This window comes from Salvia splendens, chromosome 3, assembly GCF_004379255.2.
Source record: "Salvia splendens isolate huo1 chromosome 3, SspV2, whole genome shotgun sequence".
Lineage (NCBI taxonomy): Eukaryota > Viridiplantae > Streptophyta > Magnoliopsida > Lamiales > Lamiaceae > Salvia > Salvia splendens.
In genome coordinates, this window is record NC_056034.1 from 34581664 (window position 1) to 34605025 (window position 23362).

The 23362-nt window shown below is 36.0% G+C and overlaps 3 protein-coding genes across 3 annotated transcripts; 1 reads left to right on the forward strand and 2 right to left on the reverse strand.

The window, feature by feature from the left end:
- Window positions 1-1089: 1089 nt before the first annotated feature.
- On the forward strand, window positions 1090-2692 carry LOC121794087. Its single transcript, XM_042192088.1, has 3 exons — window positions 1090-1226; window positions 1864-2015; window positions 2115-2692. The coding sequence occupies exons 2-3, from the start codon at window positions 1866-1868 to the stop codon at window positions 2457-2459; spliced, it is 495 nt and encodes a 164-aa protein (XP_042048022.1). The 5' UTR covers window positions 1090-1226; window positions 1864-1865; the 3' UTR covers window positions 2460-2692.
- Window positions 2693-14153: 11461 nt separating this feature from the next.
- LOC121793531 (peroxidase 16-like) lies at window positions 14154-15981 on the reverse strand. Its single transcript, XM_042191554.1, has 4 exons — window positions 15646-15981; window positions 15386-15583; window positions 15139-15304; window positions 14154-14725 (listed from the first exon to the last, which is right to left on the reverse strand). The coding sequence occupies exons 1-4, from the start codon at window positions 15853-15855 to the stop codon at window positions 14334-14336; spliced, it is 966 nt and encodes a 321-aa protein (XP_042047488.1). The 5' UTR covers window positions 15856-15981; the 3' UTR covers window positions 14154-14333.
- Window positions 15982-17767: 1786 nt separating this feature from the next.
- Window positions 17768-22886, reverse strand: LOC121797367 (putative glucose-6-phosphate 1-epimerase). Its single transcript, XM_042196122.1, has 9 exons — window positions 22586-22886; window positions 21858-21932; window positions 20099-20155; window positions 19864-20024; window positions 19627-19767; window positions 18923-19025; window positions 18755-18854; window positions 18132-18370; window positions 17768-18044 (listed from the first exon to the last, which is right to left on the reverse strand). Exons 1-8 carry the CDS (start codon window positions 22712-22714, stop codon window positions 18156-18158), a joined length of 981 nt encoding a protein of 326 aa, XP_042052056.1. The 5' UTR covers window positions 22715-22886; the 3' UTR covers window positions 17768-18044; window positions 18132-18155.
- Window positions 22887-23362: the final 476 nt, after the last annotated feature.

A 23362-nucleotide genomic window follows, 5' to 3' on the forward strand; every position in this document is an offset into this window, starting at 1 on the left:
ATTTTATATTATTTCCTATCTCCAATCACACCCTTGATCATTTATCATGATTCCATTATCTGTTGTCCAACTCTTATTTTAATCCTTCTTTATTAAAATATTAATCACAAGGTTGGCTAAGATTGATTTAATCTATCAGACGAAAACCTGAAATTCTATATGATTATTTCAAAAATCAACTTATTTCATTTTCATTGACTGAAATAATTACTCCTTATTTATAATCATATTAAGATGTGTTTGTGACGGTGTGAATTTCGGACAATTTACAAGAAATGATTAACAATATTGTTTTAAATTTATTCATAATATGTTATTATGCTACTATTTAGAATATTAAATAATTAATCACCAATCTATAGAAATCTGAAAAGTGGTAAGGAATCCCACATTATTGAGAACGTCATTTTCACTTGATTTAAACATTGTATTAAAATAGCAACAATTAATCAGACCACTAAAAACTCTTCAGTTGCCAAAAAAATGGAAGGGATTTATACTGTCTGCAAAAAGAAAAACCAACTTTTCTCTTTCTTCTATTCGTTAATCAACCTTTATTATAATCATTATTATCACTTTCCATTTTAAATTTTTGCAGCAGCTTTTTTTAGCAAAGAAGAACTTGCCTGGCATATTTACTTCAATTGCTTAAATAGCTGAAATATAGTAATAAAAACAGAAATAGTGTATGTATATGGAGTGGGGTCGTCCTAACACAACACCTCTAAATACAATGCACAGATTAAATTAAAGAAATATAATTAATATTAGTATATGACTAGCAACAGCTAACTCATCTCTTCTTTTCTTTCTCACACACAACACATGCTCATACACAAATCCAGCCTGTCCACCTTAATTATTTTATGAAATCCCCAAGATTTTTATTTGATTTCTTGTTTCTCCAAAGAAAGAGGCATAGGACTTTGTATCCTGCCCTCTGTGCTTGGATTATTCAAACAACACCATATACATATCTTGTCATAACCCCTTAGATTTTCATTTGTTCTTTTTTTTGAAGTTGAGTTGTATTGTTCAACATTCGACGTGGGGTTGCCATTTGTATGAAATCTGGAGCATGATGATCATCAGCTGGCTGGCTTGTTTGCTTGTGGGATTCATTTCATTTTCTTGAGAATAAAAAGAAGAAAATCTTGTTCAGTTTTTGAATGTTTGTTTGAAGATATGCAATGAAATTCATACCCGAATTCGACGTTCATTTCCAGGTAATAGATGTTTACCTCCATTCTGATCTCGCACTTTGTTGAATTGAAGATGAATGCATCACGTAGTACTGTTTTTCCTTCTTCTTTTCTTTCTATTATTATTGATTTTTTTCTATATAAGGCAAAAAAAAGACAGATCTATTTTTCTTATTCAAGAATTATAAACTTGTGTTTGAAAATATAGTTTTCCTAATCAAGAATAGATGGCATTAGATCACTACTGGAATCCATTCATGAAAAAGAATTCTAAGCCTCTCTTTTTGACTTTAATTTTTCATGTGTGCAACAACTTCAAAAGGCATCTAATTTTTAACATAAAACCACTGATTTTAATACATTATCTTCTCCTCACACTATCTCAAAGTCCCAAGAAAGGAATCGATGATGTTAACAAGCATAGTTAGGCGAAGAAAAATCCTTTCTTGAAAGGACACAACCCAAATTAAAATATATCTGCATGAGGTTGTAATAGTATTGTTTTAGTACACTATTTAATCCTCAAATATAAGCAAAGAATCAATAATATTTAGGGCCCCTCTCTCTCTTTTGGCAATATGTACCACTAATGATTTGGTTTTTTGAGATAGTTTTTCCCTTGTTGAAATCTAAGTGGCCACAAACTTTTTTCTATCTTCAGGCATGACAACCAAATTTGAGCATTCCATAATAAACAACACTCCCCACTTATATTATCCAAAGCCATCTCTCATGGATAGGTTTCTTGAATCCCAAAAAATTGAATCTATGAGAAAGAAGATGCTGATGCAGGAACAACTCTTCAAGCACCAGGTACACCTCTCCCTATATATATATATATATAATACAACTTCACAAAAAAAAAAACTATAGTTAGTAGTAGCAAAAAGTGATCTAATAAATTAAATTCAGGTGCAAGAGCTGCATAGGCTATACAATCAGCAGAGGACGGTGATGCAAGAAATCGAAAACGGGCTAAAACAGCAAAAGGAGACGAGAGACGTAGCTGAACCCGAGGGCACTCCATCATCGAGCACGCATCGATTTGAAGACGATCATGGGTTGAAAAGGAGAGATGGTGGTGATGAGGTGGAGGTGGAGCTAACGCTGAGCATCGGGCATTGCACGAGGAAACGAAGATCAAAGAGCGCAGAGATTCAAGGTTCCGACGTTGCTTCTTCGTCCTCCACCAGTGTGTATCAAGAAACAAGGCGGCCGCATTGGCTGCTGCAGGATCTCAGCTTGAATAGAACATGATCGATCACTTTTTCTTTCTTTCTTAACTTACAAATTAACAGATGCTGAGATTCAGTTGGTGTTTTTAGATGATGCAATTATTTGTACAAACTGTCTAACACTTAGTAATTTATGTCTAGTTTTAAAAAAAGTGTTATGATTATTGGATAAGCACTGCGTTTTCATTTGGCAAAACTAAGAACAGATTCCCACTGTAATAATCTAATGGAATATAGAATAGTTATACATTGAAATTCGAGCATTGGAGTCAATCTGCTCAAGTTGAATTTGATGTCTTACTTCTTTTTTGCCCCATATCTACAACAAACACATCCTTTTAAAGTTATTTCCACATGGAAAGATTTAATATAATTAGATCAACAAATTTGATGCATATTAATTGGTCATGTGATTTAGTTTTATGTTATTGTTTGAATACATGCAAAATACGCATAGGGATATATTCATATCCTTTTTCTATATTTTATTCTATTGTTTTTTTAATCTCATCCATTCAATTTCAAGATCTGATGACCCAAAATAATGCCACATGAATTTAAATTAAATCATTAAAAATTTTGAAAAGGGTAAACTAGGGATACACAACTGTGTTTGTTATAGTAACTTCCTTGATTTTCTCTTCCACATATCTTAGCGGTTATTCTATAAGATTACACGCTATAATCTGTCTTCTCTCCCTAAAATTTCAACGTCTATTCTCCATTGAACACATTAAGGTCCTAAATTCGTTTATGTTTTGCAATATCGAACAAAATCGTCTATTTATTTTGTCTCCAACAACACCGATTTGTTGAAGGCCTCCGTCATTGCTTGCGTTTTACTGAACAATGGAAGAAGGTACTTATTTATTTGGCGGCACTGATTTTTACTCCTACTTGTTAACTGAATTTCCGATTTGGTGGAGTAATCGAGCATATGTTATGTTTTGTGTTGTTATACAAAGTCATGAGTAATATATTATTTGTCAAGTTTGATTGTTCGACGCACCTTTCTTGTTTCCCCAAAGGGTTTAGCAATCCTTGGGGCTAGGGTGTAGTATGTAGTAAGTATTAAATTCGTCGTCAAAGTACATGAGTTTCAGTCATTCATCTAGGGTTTAGAAATCATATCTACTAGGTAGTAGTTTTTAACTGATACACATAATGTACATATTATATGGTATAATGGTTGTTTTAGTTTCTGTAATGCACGATTTGTGATCTGTAATGTAAATGTTTACTGACCAGTTTAATTTAAGTTTGGTCGTGTATGGTTGTTCGACGCACGTTTCTTGTTTTCCCCAAGGGTTTAACAATCCTTGGGGCTAGGGTGTAGTATGTACTAAGTATTAAAACCGTCGTCAAAGTACACGAGTTTTAGTCATTCATCTAGGGTTTAGAAACCATATCGGCTAGGTAGTAGTTTTTAACTAATGCACATAATGAACATATATTATTATGTAATGGTTGTTTTAGTTTCTGTAATAGACGATTTGTGATCTATAATGTAAATGTTTGTTGACCAGTTTAATTTAGGTTTGGCCGTGTTTGATTGTTCGGTGCACGTTTTTTGTTTTTCCCAATGGTTTAGCAATCCTTGGGGCTAGGGTGTAGTATGTAGTAAGTATTAAAACCGTCGTCAAAGTCCACGAGTTTCAGTCATTCATCTAGGTTTAGAAATCAAATCGGCTATGTAGTAGTTTTTAACTGATACACATAATGAACATATATAATTATGTAATGGTTGTTTTAGTTTCTATAATTGATGATTTGTGATTTGTAATGTAAAAGTTTGCTGACCATTTTAATTTAAGTTTGGCCGTGCTTGATTGTTCGGCGCACATTTCTTGTTTTCCCCAAGGATTTAGCAATCCTTGGGGCTAGGGTGTAGGATGTAATAAGTAACAAAATCATAACCAAAGTCTACGAGTTTCAGTCATTCAACGAGGGTTTAGATATCATCTCGGCTATGGAGTAGTTTTAACTGATTTACATAATGTACATATATTACTCAATAATGGTTGTTTTAGTTCCAGTAATGGACGAGTTATGAGTTGTAATGTATATGTTTGCTGAGCCGTTTTTATTTTGCTTTTATGCAGTCGTGGTTGTACCTGAATGTTCTCCTGATTTGAAGCCCGTCGTCGGTCAGAAATTCCAATCCCTAGATTTCGCTTTTGCGTTCTACGATGTATATGCCCGCGCTGTTGGTTTTGATACGCACAAACAAAGGATGAGGAAGACGGACGATGTTACAACCTGGTATTATGTTGTAAGCAATAGGGAAGGCAAGAAGAAGTCGAACGAGGATGACCAATTGAATGCACGAGTTTCACTCATTCATCTAGGGTTCAGATATTATCTCGGCTAGGGAGTAGTTTTTAACGATACACATAATGTACATATATTACTCTGTAATGGCTTTTTTATTTTCAGTAATGGACGATTTATGATCTGTAATGTAAATGTTTGCTGAGCACGTTTCATGTATTCCCCAAGGGATTAGCAATCCTTGGGGCTAGGGTGTAGTATGTATTAAGTTACAAAACTGCTGCCAAAGTCCACGTGTTTCAGTCATTCATCTAGGGTTTAGATATCATCTCGAGTAGGGAGTAGTTTTTACTGATACACATAATGTACATATATTACTCTATAATGGTTATTTTAGTTTCTGTAATGGACCATTTATGATATGTAATGTAAATGTTGGCTGAGACGTTTTTTTGGTGATTTTATACAGTGGTGGTTGTACCCATGTACACAAGCAGTCAATTAATGCATAATACTTGGTAAATAATGTATAATACTTGATAAATAGTGTATAGAAGCAATGAAATAATGCACAAAAAAATATGACTTTCACACATTCACTTATGTACACAGCAGTCAAATAATGCATAATATTTGATACATAATGTATACTACTAGTTTAATAATGTACATATTCTTCTTCATCCATCTGCTTTCACAGTATTTATCTGGTTTTTTTTTCACTTCATTGTTCTTGAACCTCAGCTGCTTCGCTGTTGTCCAACATACGACATCAGAACATTATTTAAATGGGAAGCTATCAATATTGTGTCGCATTTTCATTAAATAATGCACCATTCACCCATGTACACAAGCAGTCAATTAATGCATAATACTTGGTAAATAATGTATAATACTTGATAAATAGTATATAGAAGCAATGAAATAATGCACAAAGAAATATGACTTTCACCCATTCACCTATGTACATAGCAGTCAAATAATGCATAATATTTGATACATAATGTATACTACTAGTTTAATAATGTACAGATTCAATCAAATAATGCACTAAGAAATATTATACAAGCAGATTCAGGAGTTCTGGTTTTCACCCATTCACTCATGTACACAACAGTCACATAATGCCTTATACTTGATAAATAACGTATAATACTTGATAACTAGTGTACAGAAGCAATCAAATAATGCACAAAGGAATATGACTTTCACCATTCACCTATGTACACAAGCAGTCACATAATGCCTATTACTTGATAAATAATGTAAACTACTAGGTACATAATGTACAGATTCAATAAAAAAATGCACAGAGGAATATTGCATTCACCCAATCACCCACGTCCCCCACAAAGCTGTCAAATAGTGTCTAATAATTGATAAATAATGTATACTACTAGATAAACAATGTACAAATTCAATCAAATAATGCGCACATGTATACTGCACTTACTAAATCTCCAATGTACACAAGCAGTCAAATAATGGATACTACATGATAAATAATGTGTAACCATTATTTAATAATGTACCCAAGCAATCAAATAATGCACAGAAGAATTTTACATTCGCCCATCCACCAATTTACAAGATCTGTCGAATAATGCACAAAGGAAGACTAATTGATGTACAACTACTCTAGGAATTTTACATGCAAATGAAATAGATTGGTGACCTGCAGCCTGTGTAGGTTGATATCTTGACGGTCGGCCTCTTTTCGACATGTTAAATCTGTGAGACGAACCACAAATCAAATCCATAAAACATTTCATCTAAATAATCGCACAATACACAATTGTAAACCAGTAAATAATTACACATTCCATATACGACAAAACCCTAACCAAAACGAAAACCCATTTGTGATTACATAAAATCGCGACTAAGGCGCCAGGTTAAAAACATTGAATTTTTGGATGAAAATTCGGGAATCGACTTGTAGACTATGAATATCGGCGTTTAACGGTTGCTATTACTAAAAAATAACTTTTTTCAACCCTACCTTGTCGACGTCTTCAACAATATGGTCGCGCGCTACGGGAGTTCGATTTGGACAGTGAATCCGACGAAAAACGATCAATTTCTGGAGATACCCAGTTGCTTCCAGTGGCGGCTAGGGATTGGAGAGTGGGTGGAATTTGGGGAGACGATTTGCAGAGATGTGAATTGAGGGATAGACGTTTGGAGTGAGAGAGAGAGAGAGTGAGTAGATGAAAGGTTGTATCAAAATCCAGCATAAATCTCGCTCCTTCCGTTTTCGACGGTTTTCAATTTTGATGTTTTACTAGTTTACCCTTATAATGCACAGAATCCCCCCTATAATGCAACACGGGATCAAAAAATGAGATTTCATCTGGTCCCTCCATCAACCTAATCTAACACTCCAAATTAAGAAGAAACTTAAATGGAGCAATTGGAGATTAATGCTCCCCTACATTTTATATATATATATATATATGGAGTACTTAATAATTTGTAAATCTAACTGGATTACATAATACGATAAAAACAAAACCTACATATACATGATAATTAAAATATATAGGTATGCTAATAATTAGTGAATCTAACTGAATTACATAATATACACTAATTGTTCAAATACAAAAAGTAATTTACAAACAATTGGCGTTTAATTCATTCTTCTCTGCGTTTTGAGCACAGCAGCAAATGCCGTGTTTTGTTACACTGCAGAGGATCCCACTCCGTATCAATGCAAAGCCAAAAAGGCCAATATAAGGGTAATTTGGTCAAACTCTAAATACGCGCACCGTCTATTTTTGTGATTTTAGAATTAATAGAGATCCCATCCTAATTTCATGGGATAGATTAATTATGTTAATGATACACTCATTTCATAATGTCGATTAGGGCTGGGAAAACATATCGAAATACCGAAATACCGGTCTTATCATACCGAAAAAATATCGAAAAATACCGAATTTTTGGTATACCGTGATTTTCGGTACGGTATGATACCTTACCCAAAGATTTCGGTAAGGTAACGGTATAAATTTTCATATACCGCAGTATACCGCTTTATACCGAAATTCGGTATATACCGTAAATTAAGGTATATACCGTAAAATATAAATATAATTATATATAAAATATAATTTATATATTTTTAAATAATAAATTTTATTGTGAAATATAAATATAATTATGAATATAATATATTCATATTTTTTAATTATAAAATATAAATAATATTCTAAAAACTCAAATTATTTATTTTCATTGATGTTGAAAGTATGGTATACCGCAAACGTACGGTATACCGAACTTTGGTACAGTATATCGAAAATGAGGTACGGCATCGGTATGCAAATTGGTCATACCGGAAATAAGGTATACCGAAGTTCGGTATACCGAAAATTTTGATAAGGTAAAGATATGATTTTTTCAGGTACCGAAATTACGGTAAGGTATACGGTATGGTGGTTTCGGTAAGGTATACCGTACCTACCGTGTGTTGATATTTTTAATAAACTATGTTGATATTGTTTATTACATCAACGGGAGAAAGTTTATATTGCATGTTTTTACTGAATACTGATATAGGGGTAACTCTTTATGGATATACTAGTGTTATTACAGTGGTGGAGGGAGAATATAATAGGGGGTACAACTGTACCCCCATACTGAACAAATAATACCTTAGGGTGTCCACTATAATGAGGCGCGGCTATAGCCGCGTTTGGGGAAAAAGCGGGGCGGAAGCGGGGCGGGTTATAGTGGGAAGGGTGTCCGCCGCGGGGGTGGACGCGGCGAGTGGGGCGAGATGCGGCGGACGCGCGATAGCCGTGTGCGCGGCGAGGACGCGGCAGGGGTGCTATAGCCGCGCCTATAGGCGCGGCGCCTATAGTGGAGACATTAGCCGCGGCGGTTGCATGCGATTTTTTATTTTTTTTTTTCACTTCAATTCACCTATAAATACACCCCACTCCATTCATTATTTTCACACCATTCAAACACAACATCTATACAAATTTCTCTCACTACAATTTGGGGTCGGAAATGAACAATTTGTGGAGAGACAACTGGAATGCTCTGATTCAACAGGTGCAACACCAGGCCGCCCAGGAGGTAGCGGCCCATTTGGCGGAGGAGGCGGAGGATGCGGAGGATCCGATCCCTCGCACCATTACTCATCGGCGGACAATCCCACGAGACCACGTCGGTGCTCACCAACGTTTAATGGATGATTACTTCGTGGATAACCCCCGTTATCCACCCGAGATATTCCGCCGGAGATTCAGGATGTCGCAGCGGCTGTTCAATTATATAGCGACGAATTTGGCGGAGCGTTACCGGTGCTTCACCCTCCGGCGTGATGCGGCTGGCCGGATCGGGCTGTCCACACAACAGAAGTGCACCGCTGCAATCTGACACCTTGCCTACGCTGGACCAGCGGACATGTTCGATGAATACCTACAGATGGGTGAGACTACTGGCCTCACGGTGCTTAGGCAGTTCTGTAAGGGGATCCGGGAAATTTTCGGTGGGGAGTTTCTACGGAAGCCCAACCCGGATGAGTGTCAGCGCCTACTTGATATGCACGGGTCGGTGCACGGCTTCCCAGGAATGTTAGGAAGCATCGATTGCATGCATTGGGAGTGGAGGAACTGCCCCGTGGCATGGAAAGGCCAGTTCACTACTGGATTCAAAAGCAAACATCCAACGATGATACTGGAAGCCGTTGCGGACTACCGACTGAAGATCTGGCATGCGTATTTTGGCGTGGCAGGTTCGAACAACGACATCAATGTTCTTCAGTCGTCGCCTCTCTTCAACGAGGAGTGCCGGGGGGGGGGGCCAGAAATCAGCTTCGTAGCCAACGGTACGCAGTACAATAGGGGCTACTATTTGGCAGATGGAATATATCCGCGGTGGCCCGTATTCGTGAAGACTGTCCGCCAACCGGTAGGACCGAAGAAACAATATTTTGCGCACAAACAAGAGAGTGCTAGGAAGGACGTTGAGCGGGCTTTTGGTGTCCTCCAATCGCGGTGGGCTATTATACGGTGTCCGGCACGAGTTTGGCACGAAGATGATGTCGCGAATATTATGTTAGCCTGCATCATATTGCATAATATGATAATAGAAGATGAAGGATTTGCGGCAGAGCGATGGGCGCCGGAAGAGGGTGCAAGTACAAGTCACGGTGTCGCCTCCGCGCCGATCCAGATGGGCGTACCACGGAGCAATGAATATTTGATCCAACGCTTCGCTGATATGCGCAGGACCACATCACATAACACAATGCAGGCCGATTTGATTGAAGAAGTGTGGGCACGTAGGGGAGGTGGTGGCGTTGTGTAAACTTGATAGTGATTTGTACTAGATTCAATGTAGTGTGTGATTTTAATTTTAAATATAATTTAGTGTGTAATCCTAATTTTAATTTTAATTTGTATTTTATTTTTATTTTTATTTTTATTTTTATTTTTATTTTTAATTCGTATAGTCGGCTTCTTCTAATTACGTATAGCCCGATAAAGTTGTTCATAATTACTTGAAATATTATAAAATAAAAGTTGATTATAAAATTTTGGGGCTATTGGAGGTGTCCACCATAGTGGCGGACACAAAATTTTGGGGCTATGGACAACAAAATTGGGGCTATTGACAAAAACTGGGGCGGGGCTATTGGGCGTGTCCGCCTTATAGTGGACACTCTTACCGAGATGATTTTAGGACTAAGATATGTTTGTGGTCTAGCGGTAACATGCATTTTTTGTCAGAAATTGACCCATATATGTTCGAATCCTTCTCACGTCATACATGCATAATTATGGTAAATGTGTAGGAAATGAATCCCATGTCGTGCACAACAGATGTTGTGCCATTTCCTACACACATAAGGAAGTAGGTAGGGGTGAGCAAAAAAATCAGAAACTGAATATCCGAACCAAACCGAAATTTTGAAATTTGGTTCGATTTTTTCAGTTTTCGGTTCGGTTCAGTTTGAAAATACAAAAATTTCGGTTTTTCAGTTCAGGTGAAAAAAAATCGAAAAACCGAATTACTATATTTTAAATATAATATTATATATATATATAGAGTTTTAATCTATGAAAAACTAGATTTAAATACAAAAACGCAGAACAATATCATTTGTAAGATATTTTTAGGTCATTGTTAGTCCATTATTAGGTCATTCTTTGTAACTCTAAACTCAAATCTTATAATATGACCTAAAACTGTTTAATTATGACCTTCCATATTTTTGGTTAGCAGATTTGAATTTTGAATTAAGTTGTAAGTCTATATATTGAGGCTCTTAAGTGGTGAAAACCATCTTGGAGAGATCAATAGTCTGGGCGGTTTTTGTCGTGGCCTCTTGCGTGAGGATTGGCCTCCTTGTGAGGATTATTTTCTTGTTTTTGTTTCATTAGGTTGATTCCATCCATTAAGTTATTTTATGTACTTTCAATTCTTTATTTCTAGTATATGTTCTTGTTCTTCATTCTCTAGCCTTTACTCTTATCAATTTGGTGCGGTGAACGTATTCAACCATGGTGAACACTCTCAATGGATTGGAGTATATATATTCTATTAATTTAATATATTATAATATATATTCTTTTACTAATATATTATACTATATAATATATATTATATATATTATTAATTCTATATTATACATATATTCTATTAGTATATATAAAATAAATAAATTACATATATATGTATGCGCTTTTTTTGGTTTTTTAGGTTTTTCGGTTTACTCGGTTTTGTTCGGTTTTCGGTCTTTCGGTTTCGTTTTTCGGGTTCGGTTCGGTTTGGATTTTGAACTAAATTCGGTTTTCGGTTTTGGTTCGGTTTGGGCAAAAAACTGAACCGAAACCCAAATGCTCACCCCTAGAAGTAGGGGTGGGTAAATGGTTCTCGGTTATTCGGTTGACCGAGAATCGAACCGGAACCGGTCGGTTATCAGTTAATCAATAACCGAAAATCATGGTGTTCGGGTTGGTACCGGTTTGACATTTTTCCCTAAGTCGGTTATCGGTTATAACTGATAACCGAAATTAAATTCAATTTTAATTTCAATTATATTTTTAATTAATAAACTTCTATAATATTTTATACTTTTAAAATATCATATCTATATTAAATTTATTTTGCACTGCTTTATGTGGCGCCACAATAGAAAAAAGGTAATTTACTTTCAAATTTTGTCAATGTCTATTTTAATTTGTGTCACTATCATTTATAATATCTCAAAGACAGTAAAGTGCCTAAACATTATTTTAAAAATATGATACCCCTTCACTTAATTATCGAAAAAAAGTTTTTAGATCATTTAAAATTTAAACTTTTAAAGTGCCTAAACAAATTTATGTATTACTAGGAAATAGGAATAATAATATACTCTCACCGTCCCAAAAGAATATGCACTTTGGGTTAGACACGGGTTTTAATACACAATTGATAAAGAAGAGAGAGATAGAATGAGTCCTACCTCAACAGAGATAAAAGAGTTTCCAAATTTGGAAAATGCATATTCTTGGGGGCGGACTAAGAAGGAAAGAGTGCATATTCTTGTGGGACGGAGGGAGTAATAATAATAAAAGTAGATGAAAAGTGAAAAATTAAAAGTTGAAGTGTTGGTTCGGTTATTTCAGTTATAACCAATAACCAGTCCATGTCGGTTAGTTAAGTAACTGAACTAGAGATTATGTCGGTTCCGATTAATTTTTTGACCAATTTTTAGTGTCTATTAACTAACAAGTCGGTTCGGTTATTAACCATACCGATTGTTTACCCACCTCTACAAGGAAGCATACCTTATTTCCTACACACCCAATTAAATAAAAGAAAAGAAAAAAGAAAAAGGATAAAAGGAAGCATGCGTCATTTCCTACACACACAATTAAATAAAAGAAAAGGAAAAAGAAAAAGGATAAAAAGAAGCATATATGTGTTTCATTCATAAAAATGTTGTGTTTTAAAGCACAGCCCCTACAGCTGTGCAAGAGGGGATCCTTCCCCAAATGTGTAACATATTTTAACTTTACTTTTTTTTCTAATCTTTTTATTACCTTTTAATAGTATTGGATACTATAGGTTGAATGAGGAGTATAATATATAACGTTCTCTTTTTTCTAATCTTTTCTTACCTCTCATAATGAAAATTTTATGTTCAAAATTAAAATTCCAAAATTGTCATTTTTGTTCAAGAAATTGTTTGTCTAATTCCACCACCCCTTTAAATTTGTCTAATTTCTTTTCTTGATCTTTTGTGTCTCTCATGTTGAAGAATTTATGTTCGTAACTATCATACTTAAAATTCTTCTTTTAATTCTCTCTCCAATTATTTAACAACCAACTCCTCTTAACTTTTGGAAAAAGTTGTCATCCTCGTTCAAAAATACTCCCTCCGTCCCGGACTACTCGAACGTTTCCTTTTCGGCACGGAGATTAAGGAATGAGTGATAGACAAAGTCAAATATTACGGCTGTAGGTGATAATTTTTACTAAAAATTGAAAGAGTGCAAATAACTTGGGACGTCCAGAAAGAAAATAAGTGCAAGTAGTCCGGGACGGAGGGAGTATGTTCTTATTCTACTATCACATTTATTGTCTAAAATCTTTTCTTTCATTTTTTCACTTTGTTCTCCTTTAAATGTTACTCACTATATAAGATGCAACCTACAACTAAAAGGACATGTGTTGAATCTTCAAGTCAATGGTAATTATTTATCGTACCCCCGAACTAAAAATCCTGGATCTGCCACTACTGGTGTAATAGTGTGTTTGTGTTGACATACCGGTGGGATTGTGTTGATATCAGTTAGAGATGCCTAAGGTTTAGTGAGCTGTTGATTAATCATGAAACCAGATATTTTGATCCGCGGGCTGGTTCAAGTTCAAAAAATTCAAAACCGAAACCGCAACGAAACCGCCGGTTCCAGGAAATTCTAAATCTGAACCGTGAAAAACCGTCGAAAAACCATGAAACCAAATCGGAGTGAAAACCGCCATAAAATCGAAACCGGAACCGGCGGTTTTCGAACCGTAACCGCGAAATACGCTCATTTGGTTTTATTTCGAGATTTTCTGAAACCATAAATGGCGGTTCCTGAACCTTGAGTATGTCTATTATCAATTAGAATGAGAAGGTAATTAAATCCATGAATTTGTTTGTAAATGTAAGTCATTAGGAATTTCAATTAGATTCATATATAAATTTGGACCTTACTGGTTAAAGCTCTCAATTGACTGGCCCACAAATTCTCATTGTTTTTCTTTATTTTTCGTTTCCCAGGCCACTCGAAAAGCTCTTTAAATTGCTTAAAAGTGAGATTGTGTACGAGGTATTTGATCAAATTATGATTGAAAATAAAATTCCTAAATATTTTTGGTTGTTTCACAATATAGTTGGTGACATATTTAACTATAATAACTTGGGTATTTGAGTGTAGCTATGAACACAATATTTGTTAGAACTCGAAAATCACATTCTTCATTCTTCACTCTTCACTTTTCACTCTTCACTCTTCACATTATTACAAGCTCAGTACAGTAAGGCACTCCAACAAATTCACCAAATACATGACTACTTATTTGCAAATATGAAACATTCAATAAAAATTAAATTTGGTATGAAAAAAAAATTTTAATTAGGCCTTGTGCAATCAATCCTAATCTCACCCTGGTTGCCGGTGAGCACCCCAACCCTGCCGAGCTTGGTCATGGCGGTGGCGAAGGCTTGGGTGAAGGCGGTGTTGCTGTTGGCGAACTGGTTCACGGTGTTCCTGGACCTGCCGTCGGTGAAGAGCACCTGATCGGAGGTGAAGAGCCCCCTCCCTCCCTGCAGGTTTTTGAAGTAGGCGTTGTCGAACGTGTTGGGCGATGCCGGGTCCATGTTGATCGCGATGCGCGGGTCTACGTTGACCGGGCACATCTGCCTCAGCTGTGCAGCATACTGCGGATTCAGCGTCGGGTCCCCCCGCCCCTGCACCCGGCTCGAGAACCGGCTGCAGTGAGAGAACCCGATCGTGTGTGCCCCTGCTCGGACGACAAAAATTTTAATGTGAAATTGATCAAGTACGGAAAGGAATAAAATTGACTGAGCATTGTTAGTAAAGGAATATTTGGACCCCACCTTATAATTGAAAAAAACTTGTCAAAATGCAAGTGGACTGGTTTTTGGACTGGTTTTTTAGAATAGACCAAAATGATAAAAGGGAACTATTGTTTTTAGAATAAGGTAGTTCGTTTAACTCGTCTTAAACTACTTACACTATTTCTATTGTAAGTAAGAATTAGAGTATTTAATTAATATATTACCGTTAATTAAATATCCCCTTATTAAGTGATTTTCATTAAACTTAAAATACTAATTTAATTTTACTAAAAAATCAATCACAAATTTACAACCGAAATAGAAAAGTGCAGGTAACATGGGACGAAGGGAGTACCTGATAATGCCACGAGATCGGTCATGTCCAGACCGTGCTCGGCGAACAACGCCCGGAGCTGGTCCAGGTTGAAGCCCGGACCGGGTAGACGGCGTTGTACGCTGGCCATGGTAGAAATTCTACCATCTCTTCTTCCTAATTCAACTGGGTAGTTTGGACCTCCAGCCTTAATTTATGAAAGAAACCATTAATTAATGCTTTAGAAAACGATGAATTATGATTTTATAGTACTAGTTAGAATGTATACCAAGTTGACAACATCTCTTGTAGCCAATGCTAATATATCGGCACATGAAACTCTGTTCCGGCACTGAGGGTTGCTGTCCACGGCAGCCTTGGCCTTAACAACAGTATCGAAGCCATCCCCGGCAAGCGAAAGGTTGTCGGGATGGTCCTTCTCTGCCTGCCCGTTAGGCGACGCGATCATAATGGAAGCGTCGCATCCCTGTAAAAAAAAATAAACTTCAAATATTTGAGACGGATGGGTGGGAATTTATTCGTACGTACCCTGACAAGGCAGTCGTGGAAGAAGAGGCGAAGGGTGGCCGGAGCAGTCACGAAAGTCTGCCGGAACTTCGCCTGCACGGCTCCGCGGACGAGGGACTCGACGTTGGGGCATGTGCTTCTGTAGAAGTCAGTTCTCAGTTGAGCATTGGCAGAGGTGGTTAGGATGGCAAGGGTAAGAGTAAGCAACACTAATGCTTTTTGATTCTCCATATTGTTGTTTTTACAATTTGGTGATTGTGGTGTGAGATGGAGAGGCCTATTTATAACTGACACATTCTAAGAATGAAAATCTTTGTTGTGACTTTTTTTACACTTAGACTATTGCAACTTGTTGAGTTGGGTTGGATTGAGGTAGGGTTGTCCTCTATTTATAAGATTAGTTAAAAGGTTGAATTATATTTTAGAGCTGACTAATTAGATGATTAATCGTTCTAAATGATTGGATCAAGCTGTGATTGTATTTACTCAGTCATTATGCATGCTTTTGTGCTAGTTCTTGCTGCAACGTGTGCTGCAATCTGTGTAAATGCACATGGACTGCTTGAATGTAAAAACCTGTGGGTTGACTGAAGGTTTTAACAAGGGAAATTATGTAAAACTCGAGAAAAATTAGGCAAAAAGAAGTGAGAAACTGTTTAATTATGTGTAAATTTTGATCAAGAGGTGAGTTGATTAATTGGCAAAGTCCTGATTTGTATAGATATCCAGACAAAATATATATGTTTCATCTTTCAATATGCTTACCTTTATAACTGTAAGAAAATATGAAACGACCTATGAATTGCTGAAATAAGACAGCTGGAGCTGCATATTCAAACTATGTTATACAATAATTATACAAACAGTAGACTTGCAATGCTAATAATTAACACATATAGTAGATGAAATATTAAGTGGACCAACTGGGACAACGATTTTATTTAATTCACTATTGAACATGATAGCGTCATTAAGGACTTCATATTTTTCCTTTTCTAAAAAAAGGAATCTTTATAAATTAGTAAAGGATAGTTGGTCTAATAACAAGTAGAAAACTCGGGACTATAACGTTGCAACTCCCACGTAGAAATTTCCATCTACACATCTTTTCAATTGAGTTAGCAAAATAGATTTGAACTAAATGTTGCTTTGATTAAAGTACAAATCAATAAATAATAATCACAAAAATTAGCATCACATGCTCGCGTGAAAACAAAAAAGAACTGTGATAAAGGTAGAAGCCAAGTTTGTACATAAGAGACCATTCCGCTCTTCAATTTCTAAAAAGAAGAAGAGAAAAAGCTATAGGCCAAATTTGTGTTGGCCGCATATAATTGGTTAAGCGAGCGAGGGAGTGACGATCTGGCCCGTGATTATATCATAATTATTATTAAAGTTATCCAATCAAATTTCGTCTAAATTATTGTTGATAAAATGCTTAATTGGACGTTTATCCCAATCGACCTAACCTCACATGCTTGACAGTGCTAAACAAAGCAAAGATTCGCTGTTGCCCATCGTTCAACCTTCTCCTTTACAAATTATTGTGATTGTGTCACTCTTTCAAACATATAACACTACTCCCTCCCTCTGTCTCACCTTCCTTTTTGGTTTGTCTCAATCAAGATGATCCATTACTTAACACACAAAATATAACTACATAAAATCCTGACACCCAAGGAATGGATCATCTTCCTTGGGACGGAGGGAGTAATATATATTTTTTAAGTTCCTACTTTGTAATAGCCATACATATATGGATAAATCGAACCAAGTGTATAATTCGAACAGCACCGACTTTTATAGGCGATGATAAAGAAAGAGAAAATTGGGCCACCACTTAAGCACCCCCCACACAAAATTAAAAATAAAAATATATATGCAGATTATAGTAATAAAAAGTGAAAACAACCCAATACAACAATTTACCGCCAGAATAAAATCAATGGGCTGATTTGCCACATTCCATCAATCAAGATAGAAGCCAATATCCACTATTCCTTACTGCTATTGGGTAGATAGATCACTAGGGGAATGAAATAATCCTAAGCACATATCAAACCAAATTTATGCTACCAATTAGCAATTATAGAAATATAAGATGGATAGAGGTGGTAGATGTAAGAACTCAGACGAGTTATAGTTAAATCAATACCTAGAGGATTCCTTTGTATATAACTTTAGCAAAGAATCATTTCAACACTCAAAATCATCTGGTTTTATGTAGGCATGCTTCCTGATTACATTTGATATGGCATTGCATGCCCAGCCAAAGCGATAGTTTTTACTTGACAAGTATATGCCCAAACAGTCCCAGTTTATCAAGTGATAAAATCAGATAGCATACTGTATTAAGGACAAGACGATAAAAGAGGTCTTGAACAGATATCGATGGCACCTTATACCTTCCGGTCAAGCACCTGCACCAACAAAATCAAGTCATTTATATGAAAATGGACTAAAGAGGATTATTAAGCATACTATCACGGAGAGTATACTAAAGATACCTGTACATAAGCAAATTAGAACTTTTAGCTGCCTTGGAGGACTCTTCGAGGATCAAGCTGCCCACTGCAATAACTTGAAGGCACAGCAGAAAGTTCTTGCCTTCCTTTCCACTCTTCACCAGGCTTCAAAGTGATAGGTTTCTCGATTGCAGCTGCCTCAATGCACAGCATATGCTTATATTCATCATCTCCAAAGTCAGCCATTGATTTTGCCTTCTTATCCCAAGGGTTCCAGACAACTTACAAACAAAACAAAACTCTCTGTCAAAACACAAAACTACGGAAAACCATATTAATGACAACAGTCTAGCCAGCTTGACGGAGAAGAAAATAATAGTAGCATTTTTTAGCAAGGCAAAGTTCTTTAGGTTTCTTCTCATAGATAGAAATCTCAAGTTTTACTACATGATCGCAAAGTCACTAGCCTGAAATTCTCTTAAAGCAATGCTATTAATCATCATTCCCCTCCAGTTTCTTAAAGCAATTGCATTGCAGATCATATAGGTAGGATCATACTAGAGTCACTGTATAAATGTATTCAAACAAAAAAAAACAATGGAGTTTTCAAAACTGGAGAAAATGCATAAAACTATAAGTATGCAAAGAGATAAAAACAACTATACCAGCATCAGAAAGACCATCTTTACGAATAACAAAAGTTCGCTTCTTCTCGTGGTCCAAAATTGCAATCTTTGTAGGTGTGCTCAGATATATTTTGTCAACCTAAGCAATATTGAATAGTAGAAAATGGTTATATTAGCCAACACATTTAGCAACAAACAGATACCTACTTCTGACTCAAAAGTGATTGCATCCCCTTGTTCAGTGAAACGCTGTCTGTTTTGCAAATTATCCAGATAATCCAGTGTCTCCAATCCTTCAACACGTACTTCACTGCAATGAATTCAACAAAATGATATATTCAGCATAGTTGAAAATTAAATGCTATGCATGTTTTACTTTTCTTGCCGGTATATATTTGGAACATATTACCATATTAACAACAATGCAAATAGCTATTCAGGGGCATACATAAATAAAAAGAAAGGGCAGTGGGCACCAAATCACAGTTCTCACTTCTCCAGAATTAAAGTACCACGAACTAGATTCACTACTACTGATCATAACTTCATATGCAATCAAAGTATCTTCGTGTAACATTAACTTATCATATTACAAAGTACATTTAATTTAATAACAAAAGAACTATAAGCATATCCATATACATAAGTGCACACTGTAACAGTGAACTTTGATGTGAAGGTTTTGGTGCCTTAAATGCCTTTGCTTCAGTAACTCCAGGCAGTGATGCATTACAAGTGTCCCCAGTCAATAGTAAAAAAGGCAGGATACAATTTCTTTACATAGTTGCATGCAAACTTTAGTTATAAGCAAATAAAATAACATAATATGAAAAGGTAACTGCATACAGTGTAAAAATCACCACTTTAGAAATAATTCATAGCTCAAATCTAAAACAAAATGGTAAAACTACCTAATATCAGAAACAGAGAAGTAAGTATGATAGGCAAATGTGAATGTGAAAGGTTTTCCATCAGGGTTGGTGTTTCTGATGCGGGAAGTCAACATCAGATCTCCAGCAGGTCCCAGAGTTACCCGTAGGCGAAACTCAAAACTGCACAAGAACCAGAGACCAAAACATGAGAGCGTCTCTAGGGGATCATAACCTAAATGTCCCACCAATAAATAAAGCATACAGTCCACAATTTACCTATGAGGCCAGATTTTCATGTCCTCTTCAGTGCTCTTCAGAAGCAAGTCTACATATGTCTTGTTGGAAGAATTGACAGGGAATGGAGGTGGAGAAGGGTCAATGGACCAGAACCTGTTCCTAGCAAATCCATGAGCCTCAAGTTGTCCAAGGTTAGAGAACTGAAAAACAGAGAGCTCTATAGGTCAGGAGCATGAACAGGAAGAGGAAGGAAGCATATTGAAGATCACATTACCTGCGGGAAGCATATAGGGATGCCTCCACGAATCGCCTTTGGAGGTTTGAAGATGGCCTGAGTAAAAAAAATCAAAATGTAGGTTAGGAGACTTGAATACACATCATGACATAGCATTGTTCACCACCATGTACAAGTAAAGCAAGTTGAAAGCAAAGAAAAAAGAAAGTTAGGATTTCTCATATAACTGACAACAACTAGCTAACATACATCAAAATGTTCCACAAATTACTTAAATCAAACTGATAGTTTAAGGGATAAACTCTGTAGTTACATCCTGCATAGAGGGGAAATGGCTTTTGAGAGCAAAATAGACCTGAAATCCACTCCCCTGAACCATTGATTAGTAATAGTACCTTCTCCAACACAAAAGCATTAAGAAGTAGGGAGAGAGGGAAATCAGACACTTCCACCAGTTAATAGTATCTGCCTCAAATTACTTAAATTGGCATGTAGGAAAAATTTTGATACATAGTGAGTTCATGTACCAAAAAGGAAAGAGCAAGAAGGCCTAAATAGCAGAAATTGCAGGTCCACAAAAAAATATTCCCTATTGTGATCAGTATTCAATAAGCTAAGCAGTGCAAGAGTTCTACAAGGTCAATCTCACCGCATCCACCAAAGCAAGAGCATTTAGTCAAACTATCATATAACTTCATCAGAAAGGCTTTAATATGCACTATAGCAAAAGAAACTTTAACTCAGCTAGTTACCAATTTGGAGTATCTTCTGTACGGAGAAATAAGATGTGCATGACAGTTTTGGTTGCAATAGCTAGTGTAGCAAAGAGCACGCAATACAAGAAAAAGCATGAAAGGGGTAGTATTGGTTTCTAGCTGTTTTATAGTATGCAGTTTGCAAAGAAGAATGTTCGATTCCTATGGTACACTAACCCTCAAAGATAATAGAATCAAACCTCAACCAGAAGGAATAAAAATTTTGGAATTTTAACTGAAGTTATCTATTTTAAAAAGCATTTTTTCTGGAGAGACGATTTTCTGAAACTTAATGCTAGGGACCAGCTAATCTGTTAAGTAATGGAGTAAGTAAAATTTAACTTATTTAGGAGCAGACATGTTACTTTCAGCAATGAAAGGATAATAATTTGTAAACGATTGTCTCTCTCATGCTCTTATTATCTCATTAAAAGCATCTGTATTAGTTAACCAGTGCACACTATAACTCACAAACAGGATAATTAATCCTAGCTAATTCTTCTCACTAATAACACAAACTAAATTAAAGTTAAAGATCCTCAAAAACATTATACAGGAACAGCAAAGCATTTTCTTGATTCTAGATTACTCTACTAACCTGAGCTGCAAAATGTGGGCTTAATATTAGACATTTTAAACGCTTATATGAAAGGCATAAATGATTTTCCGAAGTGAAATGAGATATGCAAGCAGAAAAATGGTCACTGTACAAGCACACTTTCTCACTCAGAACTCTCTGTCGAGTGCAAAAATAAGTTGCAGCAACCATATTAAGGTATGACCAAAATACATCTCAAGATATGGTAGGACAGCATAACACCATTGCATGAGTAGTCTGCACATAACAATTCTGAATAAAAAATACCAGCATTTAAGATTGAAATATAAGAATCCATAATAGTACAATTTAAGGACTTTTATAACCAGCAAGCTAAATCAAATTTCTTATCCCTTCAAGAACCTTAAATACACAAAGTAATACCAGCCAAAGTTGCCAATAGTAAATAATGCAACAAAAGTCAATAACAAGCCAAGGAGAATACCTTACTACTAACAAAAAGCAACTCTTCTCCATGCTCGTTCTTCCAAGATGTTACATGAGCACCATAAAGATATACCTATAGAGAGAAGAATTCATAAAAGCTCGAAGACATAGTAAATAAAGAACATTCAACACATATAGCCCCTGAAATAAACAAAATTCTGTTATAGCAAATTACCAAAGGAGCAGTGAGATATTTGAATGGTACATAACAATGTCTTCTCCAAGAGTAAGATACGAATCCACGAGATCATGATACGAAGAAAAATTGCTGCTACTACATTTATTTTCTTCGTTATAATCAAAAGTGAGTCCAAACTACTTTAAAATCCTCTCAGATTAAGCAATCAACTCAGTTTAAATAGATGCGCAACAATATAAACATTTGATCCAAACAATGACAGATACTGGAAACAATATAAGCACTGAAATGCATAAACCCTCCACATTGCCCTAAACCCCTACCGAATCACACTGTTATCCAAAAATGGCACTGTATAGGCACCAAAGCACAACGTAATAGTGCATCACATTTAGGAATTCACCTAAATCCGCACACACCTCATCACATAAATGTTACAGATCAAGCGAAGGTAGACCGAGATCAATCAACTCCCACTCTAACCTCACTACATCACTGGCCATTTACTCCGAATTTAATAAACACACAGCAGAAACCGCACGGAGACGTAACGGCCGAAAAAACAAAGATTAATTCAACGGCAGTACCTCGACGGAGCTGCCGCGGAAGTCGCGGAGGACGACCTTGTCGAGGCCGTTGATTCCCTTGCTTATCCGCACCGTAGGATTGTCGTTCACCGCTGGAGCCACAACCGGCGACGGCGCTGCCGAAGACATATCGTGACGTCACTGATGAAGCTCCGCGGAAAAGTGAGGTGGAATATTAATTCAATTGAATTCTCTGGATTTTGGTTGAGCAGCAAATCCTCAGTTATTAGCGAAGAAATTTATGTGACGGAAAATGGAAGTTTTTATATTTATGAATTTGCACATTCGCTTTTTGAGAGAGTGGGGCACCGCTTTATCGGTAGCCAACTCTTATTCACTTGTCTTTTACTTTTTCGATTTTTCAATTCGACTAGATTCTTGCTAATATTGCAATAATAAATAGGAGTAGTATTTAACAAAATTTATAAGTTTAGATATGTTTGCAATTTTCGACTATGTTAGTATATATTTTTCTTTTGTAATGGAGACATCATTTCATTTTTTATCGGCGATGATAATTCTTCGCTACTATATCAAATTGTACGATTTAACAATATTTTTTATTCGTTGGATAGTTACTAATAAATTTAAAATACACAACTTTTAGACTAATTTATAAATTTAAGGAATAGATCAACACTTGACTAAATATTATTGCTTTTCTCACATTTTGCTATTTCTTAAATAACCATTTTTGTCCCTTAAACCCACCATAAACTACCTTATACGGATTACTATTCCCTTTCTCAGTAAGCATTTTTTATTCATCACAAGGTT

What these genes read in the sequence shown, in the direction of transcription:
- LOC121794087 (XM_042192088.1), top strand. Translation starts at nt 1,866, where the DNA reads ATGACAACCAAATTTGAGCATTCCATAATAAACAACACTCCCCACTTA. An exon ending in AACAACTCTTCAAGCACCAG is followed by an intron (nt 2,016 to 2,114) that starts GTACACCTCTCC and finishes AATTAAATTCAG; the next exon opens with GTGCAAGAGCTGCATAGGCT.
- LOC121793531 (XM_042191554.1), bottom strand. Translation starts at nt 15,855, where the DNA reads ATGGAGAATCAAAAAGCATTAGTGTTGCTTACTCTTACCCTTGCCATC. An exon ending in CAAGAGATGTTGTCAACTTG is followed by an intron (nt 15,305 to 15,385) that starts GTATACATTCTA and finishes TCATAAATTAAG; the next exon opens with GCTGGAGGTCCAAACTACCC. An exon ending in CGATCTCGTGGCATTATCAG is followed by an intron (nt 14,726 to 15,138) that starts GTACTCCCTTCG and finishes TCGTCCGAGCAG; the next exon opens with GGGCACACACGATCGGGTTC.
- LOC121797367 (XM_042196122.1), bottom strand. Translation starts at nt 22,714, where the DNA reads ATGTCTTCGGCAGCGCCGTCGCCGGTTGTGGCTCCAGCGGTGAACGAC. An exon ending in TCCGCGGCAGCTCCGTCGAG is followed by an intron (nt 21,933 to 22,585) that starts GTACTGCCGTTG and finishes TTCTCTCTATAG; the next exon opens with GTATATCTTTATGGTGCTCA. An exon ending in ATGAAAATCTGGCCTCATAG is followed by an intron (nt 19,768 to 19,863) that starts GTAAATTGTGGA and finishes GTTCTTGTGCAG; the next exon opens with TTTTGAGTTTCGCCTACGGG.